Genomic DNA, 12001 nt, shown 5'->3' on the forward strand with positions numbered 1-12001 from the left:
TTATCAGGACTGACTGTAAGGGTTGGAAATATAAAAATAGACGTTTTGTAGCAAGGAGGGGAGTCGATTAACTTTTTAGTCTAGGAGCGGGGATACCTGGGACCACCAAGTGAGAAGAGCGGAAAGCGGGGCCCTACCCAGAGAAGCAGTGATGCCTGAGATGGAGGCAGAGACTATGATGTGGAGAGATGGAGCAGCTGGGGACTTTAGACACAGAGAGGGAAATGGGCTGTGTGCTGACGACCAGCGGGCAGGCTTGTAGTGTATACCCTTTGGTTGGTTGATGATGCATGGAGGGGATTGTAACTATGGCAATGAAACAATATATGATAGGATGAATGTAAAATTAATGTTCTCCCATGTAAACTATCACATAATTCACAATAAAACATTAAAAAAAAAAAGGTATGGGCAATGTCCAAACATTTCAAGAGATAGCATATGATCAAGAGCCAATGGTACTGAAGAAAGAAGTCCAAGATGCACTAAAGGCATTAATAAAGAACAAGGTCCAGGGAATTGATGTAATAGAAATTGAAATCTTTCAACAAATGGATGCAGCAGCGAAGGCACTCACTCATCTATGCCAAGAAATTGGCCAACTAATAGGAAAAGATCCATATTTGTGTCCATTCCAAAGAAAGGTGGTCCGACGGAATGTGGAAATCATTGAACAGTATCATTAATATCGCATGCAAGTAAAATTTTGTTAAAGATAATTCAAAACACGGTTGCAAAAGTACATTGACAGAGAACTGCCAGAGGTTAAAGTCAAATTCTGACAAGGATGTAGAACAAGGGATATCACCGCTGATGTCATATAGATCTTAGCTGAATGTAGAAAATAACAGAAAGATGTTTATCTGTGCTTTATTGACTACTTAAAGTCTTTTATCTGTGTAGATCATGACAAGCTATGGACACTGAGGAGGATAACAGTATTCCGGAACACGTAATTGTACTCATAAGGAACCTGAACATACCAAGAGGTTCAAACAGAACAAGGGCACACTGAACAGTTTAAAATCAGGAAAAATGTGCGCCAGGGTTGTAGACTCTCACCATACTTATTCAATTTGTATGTTGAACAAATAATCAGAGCTGGATTATACGAAGAAAAACACGGCATCAGGATTAGAGGAAGACTCATTAACAACCTGTGATACGCAAATAATACAACGTTGCTTGCTGAAAGCGAAGAGGACTTAAAATATTTACTGATGAAGATGAAAGACCACAACCTTCAGTATGGGTTGTGCCTCAATGTAAAAAGAATAAAAATCCTCACCACTGGACCAACAGACAACATCCATATAAAAGGGTAAAAAGATTCAATGTGCCAAAGACTTACTTGGTTCCACTATCAACACTCATGCAAGCCAGCAGTCAAGAAACCAAACTATGCACTGTATTAGGCAAATCTGCTTCACAAGAACTCTTTAAAGTGTTTAAGAGCAAAAATGTCAGTTTGAGTACTAAATAAGGTGTGCCTGACCAAAACCAAGGTATTTTCAATAGCCTCATAAGCATGTGAAAGTTGGACAATAAATATGGAAGACTAGAATTGATGCATTTGAGTTAAGGCGTTGGAAAAGAACATTAAAAGTACCATAGACTGCTAGGAGAACAAATAAATCTGTGCTGGAAGAAATACAGGCAGAATGCTTCTTAGAAGCCAAGATGACGAGACTTCAGATCTCCTACTTTGGACATATTATCTATCAGAAGGGCAGTGTCAGCGGTAATGGGTTCAAGCTTAACAACGATTGTGTGGTTGGCACAGGACAGGTCCATGTTTAGTTCCGTTGTGCATAAGGGTGCTATGAGTTAGAACTGACTTGATGGTACCTAACAACAACAACAATACATAGTACAGCATACGTGGAACAAAGGCATGAAAACTCCTTAGTCCTGACCAACCACTCTAAGGTAATGAATCCTAGAACTTGGGGGATTAGAGCTAGTTTCAATGGCTATCTATGTCAACTGCATAGCATCATTCACAAAGGCAATGTTCTACCTCCTACTCTTGAAAGCAGTAACTGAGGTTTAAAAGCAAATCAGTGGCCATCTAAGATGCAACTATTTCAGAAACCCTGTACAGGGTCACTATGATTTGGAATGCTATGACTCCACGACACATAACAACAACAACAAGGAGCTCTGGTAGCGTAGTGGTGACGAATCGAGCTGCTAACCTCAAGGTAGGCAGTTCGAAACTACCAGCCATTCTGCGTAAGAAAGATGAGGCTTTCTGCACCCGTAAAGATTTATAGCCTTGGAAACCCTGTGCAGGGTCACTATGAGTCGGAACCGACTCCACAGTACTTAACAACATCAGCCATAAAGTTGTCAGGAATTAATCCACACTGTTCTTTCATTTATAAGGAGAAATTGAATACTTTTATCTTTCTTATTTTCATGCATCCTTTCATTATAGGAAATCTTCAAATAGACATATGAATTTACTGTTCTTTTAGTGATACATGCATAACATTGTTACTATTGTTGTTAAGTACCATGGAGCTGGTTTCCGACTCATATAGACCCTACACACTGTTTCCAAGGCTGTAAATCTTTATGGAGCAGAGAGTCTCATCTTTCTCCCACGGAACAGCTGGTAGTTTCAAACTGATGAACTTGTTGTTCGCAGCCCAATTCATAACCACTACGCTACCAGAGCTCCTTAAGGGAGCAGAAAAGCCTCATCTTTCTCCCGCAGAACAGCTGGTAGTTTTGAACTGCTGATCGTGAGATTAGCAGCCCAATTCGTAGTAAAAATATTATTTGTAGCCAATCACAGAACAGTTTAATTTATAAAACAATGAAGTTTTTATGACCTTAAAATTAACCACAGCTGGTTGATGGAGCAAAGATGATATAAAAAAGATTTTGACGTTAGACATACACATTTCAAATAATATGACCTACAGCCTTAATTTTAAAACTTTAATGTACACACAAATTAGCAGGGTCTTACTAAAATGCAGATTCTAATTAAGTATTCAAGGATGAGGCCTGACTTCCTGCAAGCATATGCTACTGGCCCAGAGACCATACTTTCAATAGCACACTCCCTATACCTTTATTAAACCTTAATTGGAAAAGTTTTATGTAACTCTAAATAAGTTCAACAAACAAATCTAACACATAAAGAAGAGGAAGGTGCAAATGGGTGACGACAAATCCAAACATTAGAGAAGAGTACAGCTTAAGCTTTAAGAAATTTCATATAATTAAAGCCAAAATTATATAGCATAACAACTTACTGTGGCTGGTAAAGGAAGAGATCAATAATGTTATCGCGGCCTTTGGGGTGGTTGAAGAAAACAAACAGAGACCAGTGAATGAGCCATGTTCGCTGCTGAAGAGACTGGAGTGGAGAACTCACAGACTAATGGATTTAAAAAACAAAACATACATGTATATATAATGAGCAAATAAGAAAGAGACAAGGAAATAAATATTATAAATATTGCTGAGTTCCGGATTTTAATCAAAACTAGCATTTTCTGGAGTCCTGGTGTGGCGTTATGGGTTAATACACTGGACTGCAAAGTCAGTTTGAACTGCTAGGTTGGTGGTTCAAGCTCAACAGCCGTTCCTCAGAAATCTTATACAGGGTCGTTACGGTTGGAACTGACTCGACAGCACTTAACATCATCATATAATCCTCCATGTTCAAAACTATTGGTCTGTTCTTAGAGACTGATTCACTATCCTCATTTCAGAAAACATTTTTAGTATGAATGAATGAACTAAACATTCCGTAAGTAGTTTTATTAAACATTAATTGTGGATGAAAACTGCCATCTTCTACATGGCCTCCAAGTCCATTCTGACTCTCAGTGACACTACAGGATAGAGTAGAACTGGCCCGTAGGGCTTCCGAGGCTGCAAATTTTCATAGAAGCAGGCGGCCACATCTTTCTCTCAGAGTTCAAACTGCTGACACTTAATCACCGTGCCACCAAGACTCTTATTTTCTGCATGTTGTTATTGTTGTTGTTAATTTCCATCGAGTCGTTTCCAACTCATAGCGACCCTATATAGGATTTACAAGGAGAGGGTGGAGAATTTGAACTGCTGACCTTACAGTTCAAACTGACCTTGAGGTCAAGTGCTTACCCTATGATGCCACACTAGGACTCATATCTTCTACACAGGATTCTCAGTAATAGGGCACTGACATGATAGTACTGTGCCATTTTTGTGGGCATTTAACCAAAATGAAAATAGGCTTCTTTTCTCTAAGAAACAAAAGAAATTTCCATTTCCTTCAATGAGATTCAGTGAAACTAGTCAAATCACTGATCCACCAGAATCTTTGTCAGGTCAACAAAATCTAAATTGAAAATTCTAGTTTAATTTTAAGTACAGTGTTTTATCAGGAACTATGAAGGACACATAAAATTAGTAAGAACAGGGTAAATTCAGCAATCACTCTAGTTTAACTCACATTATTATCTATGGTCTCTTTTAATCGTGTAAGGTCTTCCATTGCTGCATCCCAATTCTGCATTAAGATTTCAGAAGCCAGTTTCCCCCAAAGTGAACTCAAAGCATTTCTGTCCGTTGCTGGAACCTGTTTAAGCAATCACAATTATTTTTTTAATACTCTGGAGGCATAGAGATAATGTACAATTTACAGCTATTTAATTTACAGTACAAATTATATATATAGAGATAGATAGATAGATAGATAGATAGATAGATAGATAGATAGATAGATAGATAGATAGATAGGGAGCTCTGATAGCGTAGTGGTTACGAATTGGGCTGCAAATCTTAAGGTCAGCGGTTAGAAACTACCAGCCGCTCCGCGGGAGAAAGATGAGGCTTTCTACTCCCGTAAAGATTCACACCCTCGGAAACCCTGTACAGGGTCGCTATGGGTCGGACCCGACTCAAAGGCACTTAACAACAACAACAACAATATATATAGATATAGATAATGTACAACCTTATCGTGATATAATCTACAATATATATAGCTATCTGTCCAAAACTCCAGTTAAATAAGCTCTTACTGGATCACACTTTGGTTTGGATTAGAAACTGATTCAAACATCTTTCTTTAACTTATACTATTGTAAATACTCATCATCTTTGCTATGCAACTAATTAGAAAATGAAGAAAAATTTTTCAAACTAGCAAAATGGAAATGCTACTTAATTTTAGTACAACCCATTTAGATAATTTATGCACAACTAGGTAAATTTTGTTGTTATTGTTAAGTGCTGTCAAGTCGTTAGCAATTTGCATCAGCCCTGTACAGGGTTTCTGAGGAGTGACTGATGAGTTTGAACTGCCGACCTTACAATTAGCATTCCAAGACTTATCCTACAGCCAGGACTCTAGATAAACTGTCGGCACCTAAAACTGATGTGCAGTCCTGGTGTGGTGCTGTAGGATAAACACTGGACTGCTAACCACAGGGGCAGTGATTCAAATCCACCAGCCATTCCTCAGAAACGCTATGCAGGGTCGCTATGAGTAAGAAACAATGTTATTGTTGTTGTAGTAAAGTGCCATCAAGTCAGTTCCGACTCATAGCAACCATTACAGGGTTTCCAAGGACCAACTACTGAGTTTGAACTGCTGACTTTTTGGTTCAAACCAACCTTGCGGTCCAGTGCTCATTCTACAGCACTGTACCAGGACTCCCAAGAAACGACTAGAAGGTACATAAGAACAACAAAACTTTGGGAACTAAGATTCAGAGAACACTTGCTGTGGATAATCAAGATGCAATGAGAAATTACTTCCTGGTATATCAAATCTACTGTTTAATAACAACAATGAACAGTTATCAAAGAATTATGTGCCAGGCAATAAGTTTGTTTCTTATATAATACTACCTAAACAAAATGTTTACCCTTACTTTATAGATGCGGAACTCACATGACTTGCCCCAAATTCCACTCCTAGTAAACAACCACCAGATCCTGATTCAAGCATGCTGTTACACTGCTAGCCATCACTGAAGTGATTCCAACTCATGGTGATCTGTGTGTAGGCAATATTAATTGCTCCACAGAGTTTCCATATCTGTGACCTTTTGAAAGCAGAGTGCCATGCGTATCTTCCCTTTAGCTAATAGTTCAGAATTTACCATTTCTGCAACCCACAGACTCTTGATTCAAAAACAGGCAGCTTGATATGAAAGCTATCGGTTTAATACCACAGTCTTAATCTACAAGAAAAGGAGAATTGAGGGCCAACCCTATCTTGTCTCTTCACTGGTGGAAGAGAGTAAAGAAAAAAATAACCCCAAAACATCAGGCTAACAGCAAATGTGGAGTCCTGGTGTGGCGCTGTGGGTTAATGCGACAGACCACAAAGCCATTTTAACTGCAAGGTCGGTGGTGCAAGCTCACTAGCTGCTCCTCAGAAACCCTATACAGGGTCGCTATGGGTCGGAACCAACTCGACAGAACTTAACAACAACAAATGAGGCTTTCTGTGTTGTAGGAATAGCACTGAGTAAAGCAGGACTCTTTAGAACAAACTAAGGCATAGAATGACAAAAAAATGATCACACCTTCTAAAGCAGTAGAAACAAATGAGGGACTTGAGGGGAAAAAAATGTATTTCTGCACGTCGATTTGAAAATTTTAATTTTCTTGGAAACATTTACATATCAACTGTAAGACACTGCTAATATATATTATAAATGTTGCTGCTGTTAAGTGCCATTAAGTTGGTTCCAAAACAGCAACCCTGAATATGGTTTCCAAGGAATGGCTGGTAGGTTTGAACCACTGGCCTTGTGATTATCAATTCAGTGCTTATCCTACAGCACTATACCAGGAATCAATGTTACAATTACAAGTTAAGTGTAAGTCAAAAAGCATTGCTACTAGAGTTCATCTACGCATGGGCTCATCCCAAACACGTCTCTGTGATCAGTGGACGGCTGCAGAGAAATTCTCTAAGACACTTGTCTTAGACTTATTAGGGTGCCTTCAAAAAAAGGAATACTTTTAGTGCGATGAAAAAGATTTTTGAGGTTAAAGCTCACAGCGAATTTTCAGCAAATCTCAACTGGACACTTTCCTAAATCATTGAAGCTTTGTAAAGTTTCTGGGAATGCTGCCCCACATTAAAAAAAAAAGGTTTTAGATGGAACATTTTAAGGCAGATTGGGGAACACTGCAAGGATAAATTCAAGGCAAAGAGGTCAGCTCAGGAGGCTATGGAGACCATTTTTGCTGACTCCAAAGGGGTAATCTTGATAGATGTTCTTAAAGGACACAAGACAATCATGAGGGCTTATTAGGACAGAGTTTTAAGAAAATGGAAAATCGCATTGGTGAGAAAACAGCCAGCAACGGTGCACCAAGGTCTTTCTCCCATCATGGCAATGTTCTACTAGAGAAGCAAGCGTTGTTCTATGAAAATTGTATTGGGAAACCTTATACCACACATGCCACACTTCGTTTTGTTCCTCAACTAAAAAACATTTCAAAGGAACACAATTTGAGTTCCTCAAGGATGCCCAAACTACTGTTTTGGTGGTGTACACATCAAAGACAATCAGATCCTTGGGGGAAGGGTTAGAGAGATGAAAAGATTGCCTTTAGAAGTTTATAACCTATATGGAGGATATGCTAAGAAATAGTAGTTTCACACTTTGATATATTTGTCTAATAAAGAGTGCTATGATTTTGTAGCAATACTTTTTGACTTACCCTCTATCTAGATAACATTGGCAGTAACTCACATGTCCACCAACAGGCATAAACAAATTGTGGTCTACTCACAGAATGGACTACTTATTCAGTAAAACAGTCATACACACACTGCATTTCGTTCACAGATACTGATTATTTTACAAACTGAAAGTCTGTGGCAACTTTGCATCAAGCAAGGTCTGTAAATGCCATTTTTCCAATAGCTTGTGCTTACTTCATGTCTCTGTATCACATTTTGACAATTTTCACAGTAGTTCAAACTTTTCATAATGCTATTGCACACTTAATGAGACTACATTTTATTTGTAATGGGAAAACAAAATCACATTTGCTTTATCTCAATATTTACTTACTATGGTAGTCTAGAACTGATTCCGCAATATCTGAGATTTGCCTTTTCAAAGAATCTAATTTTTGATATACATAACATAATGAATCTCAAAGGCTTACTATTCAAAATATGCCAGACATAAGCATATATACCACATCGTCCCCTTTATGTGAAATTCTGGAATAAGGGAACCCATCTATTGGAAAAGAAAGTAAATCAAACCGACGCCTAGGCTAAGGGTGGTAAATGAAAGGAAAAGAGCACTATGGGTCTTTTGGGTGACAGAAACTTTTTTGATTTGGGTGGTATTGTAGGATTAGCACTGGACTGTGAACCACAAGGTCGGCAGTTCAAACCTACCAGCTGCTCCTCGAAAATTCTACACAGGGTTGCTAAGAGTCAAAACTGATTCAAAGGCACTTAATAATAACACAGGCATAGATACATTTGTCATCTACATTAGAATGCTGACTTTAAAAAATCCATAAAATAACTTCTAATTAGGAAGGATAAAATGATTTTAATATACACTATTACTTTGTTGCCAGCACCAAATACAGTCTTATAATTAATATAAGATGTCACCAATTTTTAAAACACACCCCAATTTCAGGTTAAACTACAAATTCTATTTCAGTTAGAATACAAAAACCTGTGTATCTGAAAACCAATATGAAGCAGGCATTTTTAACACTAATTACCAAACAGGATACATCAAACCCAAAACTCCAGCCAAGATTCTAAAGCTTTCTAAAGTCATCTTTGCTCAGGTTGGCTTGAGCCTCATATAGTATATACCTCACAGAAAATAAATTTTAGATGCTGAGTAGAGAAAAAAATAAATTAGCTAAAAGGGTTACCAACGCTCCTAGCACCTAAAAATCACTTTTATTTCAGACAGCTGCTAGATGGATAAAGAGCCTATATTTTGGAGTCAGATCAAAGGTCACTGTGAAGGCATTAACACTTCTAATGTAAAAATGTTCAAAGCTTTCTACTAAACCTATTTCATTATTTCATTTGAAATTAACTCATCTCCTAGAGCATAAATCAAAGGAAGATGTTTCACAATCAAATAGGGTACACCTAAACACTCCTGATATATATCAAAAGCCACCTCATCTTTATAAAATAGATTCTAGGGCCACACAACTTTAATTTATACAACAATCCGATAGGCTATTCAGAGAGTCAAATTCTAATCTCAGATCATAGTTACAATGGTTCTTTCATAGCTTATGTTTCCCTAGCCATAGATTTAAAAGACTAACCAGCCATCAGAAAAGAATTCAGAAATGAAAAGGGCTACTACAAAAAATAAAATAACTAGTAAGGCAAAACATTGATATGTTTCATTCTCAAATCCAAAAACTGGATTTTTATCTTTACTACAAAACTTCAAACAAATATGTAGATTTGAAAAATGGATCTAATGCAAGATGCACAATAATCTATTGCTTTAAATTTAGCTCGTTGTTGTGAAATGCCATTGAGTCGGTTCTGACCCACAGCAACCCGAGATAAAGTTTCCGAAGAGCAGCTGGTGAGCTTTGTTAGCCTTTGTCAAGAGAAAGTAACTAATTCCCTTTTACCTGAAGTGTATTGTAGTATAACACAAACAATATAAAAATAAAAGGCATATAACTTCTAAACACTATACACAACAACAGTTCTTATTGTAAAACATTAATTTTGTGTTCATATTATGACATTCAATTACTTAACCAAAATATCATGCCATAATGGTTTGAGTTCCACACCGGAGTATGTTAGGAGCATTGCAAATGCTTTAAACTAACTCAGAAAATTTTGACAACAGGGAACAAACTTGGATCTTTATGGACACAAAAGTAAACTTAAAACTTTGAAACCTTTATATACCTACCACTTGCAGGAATTTACAGACTAAGTACAAAACTATACAATATAAATATAATCATGCTGGTAAAACTAGAGTATGTTATATATGTTAGGATAAAAGCTTTTTGTAAACAGATTTCTCAGTCCCCAAAAGGTTTACGCAGTCTATTCTGGCTCAGCTCCATGTCATTACAGTTGGCTCTTCATACCAACCTACTTTCAACGGTGGATATGTTAGAAGAGTTTCAGTATCTGGATTTTCCAGCAGTTACCTTAAGTTTCCATGTCTTAGCAAAATGGCACATTCACTCCCTGACCAACAACAATAAATTTACTGTGCTGAAACTGTAACATGACACTAAATCTTCATTCTCAAAATTCACTCCCAGCATTAACAAATGATATGAATAATCAACTCTTTTCATGTACCTGTAATCATATCAGGCTTCTGATTTTACAATCCTGGTTTAAGCTGTTTACATTTCCAAAGTAATCAACTTTTGCTCTCCTAAATTCTTCATAATATTCAAAGCAAAACTGATGGCATTTTCTGATAAGCCACTACAAGTTTAGCATCACTGATTACCTTCAATGCTCTTGCAAGCTAACCACAACTAATGTGTATGAAATCAGTTACAAATGGGAAGAAATAAGTGTCTGCAAACCAAACTCTTAAATAAACCAAAAGTCTTCATTTCTTTAAAAAAAAAAAAAAAAAAGGATGGCAGTTATTAAGAAATTGAGCAATTTTTTAAAGTGTAGAAATTGCCTAAGTCAATAACAATGCCTTCCCTCCCCCCAAAAGAGGAAAATTTCATTTCCTAAAAAACAACCAGTAGTAGCCGTCACAAAATGTCTTTTCTTTTTAGAATGCAGTTCTAAGAGCGAAGAAATAAACACCGGAAAACAAATGTAAAAGAAACTAATTCTTCCAAAATTGGAGTACAAAAAGTCCCTGTCATAAAAGGTTTTTTTCTCAACTTCTAGGATTAGCTAGAGAAATCAGAGACTTAAGTATGTGCTTACTAACCCTAAGTGAGTAACAAATTATAGTATTTCAGAAGATAGTTAAAACAAGGGTGTTTTGATATATCTAGAAGGAGCTTTTTTAATACAATTACCTAAACAGGAAGACAGTATGAGAAAGAAATCTGTCAACTTGAAGGCTTGATTTTTTTTTCCCTTTCATTTCACACAATCATCTTTCCCTAATAAAAGTACTGAATCTAGGAACTTGCCAAAGAGAAACGAAGATAGCAAGTTACTTTATGGTTAGCAATTATTCCCCTCGCTAAAATACCCAAACCAAAAATCCCACAGCCATAGAGTTGATTTTGACTCACAGAGACCCTAGATAGGGTTAATTTCTAAGACTGTAAATGTTTATGAGAACAAACAGCCTCATCTTCCTCCTGTGGAGTGGCTAGTGAGTTTGAACTGCCAACCATGTGGTTAGTAGTCTAACATATCGCTCACAGTTATCACCAGGGTTTCTTTTCGCTATACTCCAAAACCAACCCAACCCACCCCACTGCAACTCATAGCAACCTCGTATAGAGTTTCCAATGCTGCACGTACATCTTTACAGGAACAGAAGGCCTCATCTTTCTCCCACAGAGTGGTTGATGGATAAACCGCCAACAGTTAGATCGGCAGTCCAGTGCTTATCTGACATCGTGTCATCAGGGCTCCCCTTTGTTACACTGGTGGCTAATTAAAATTCCTCTCAGGAATCCTAGTGTGGTGCAGTAGGATCAGCAATGGACTGTGAGGCCAGCGGCTCAAACTCAACAGCACTCCTGGGAAACCCTCTGCAGGGCCACTATGAGTTGGAACTGAGTCAATGGCACTTAACATCATAGGATAAACACTAGACTTCGAAACACAAGGTCTATAGTTCGAACCCACCAGCCACTGAGGAAAAAGATGAGGCTTTCTGCTTCCACAAACATTTCAAGCCTCAGAAATCCTGTAAGAGTCAGGACCGACTCAACAGTACTTCACAACATCCACAACGTAACAAAGAAATCATTGACCTTTTATATTCTGACAGTTAAGGGCAGGAGTAAATGGTAAAAAAGGTACTATTAGGCATAAAATCTTTTAAGTATC

At 37.5% G+C, this 12001-nt stretch overlaps 1 protein-coding gene across 1 annotated transcript in view; it reads right to left on the minus strand.

The window, feature by feature from the left end:
- EIF3E (eukaryotic translation initiation factor 3, subunit E) overlaps positions 1 to 12001 on the minus strand; it is a 60051-nt gene that overhangs the window by 28871 nt on the left and 19179 nt on the right. Inside the window, exons 6-7 of the mRNA XM_006830641.1 lie at positions 4460 to 4585; positions 3270 to 3394 (exon numbers count right to left, since the gene is read on the minus strand). Coding sequence (XP_006830704.1) covers positions 3270 to 3394; positions 4460 to 4585 — 251 coding nt within the window. The remainder of the gene's footprint in view (positions 1 to 3269; positions 3395 to 4459; positions 4586 to 12001) is intronic.

Source organism: Chrysochloris asiatica, unplaced genomic scaffold (assembly GCF_000296735.1).
Source record: "Chrysochloris asiatica unplaced genomic scaffold, ChrAsi1.0 scaffold00001, whole genome shotgun sequence".
In the NCBI taxonomy this organism is placed as follows: Eukaryota; Metazoa; Chordata; class Mammalia; order Afrosoricida; family Chrysochloridae; genus Chrysochloris; species Chrysochloris asiatica.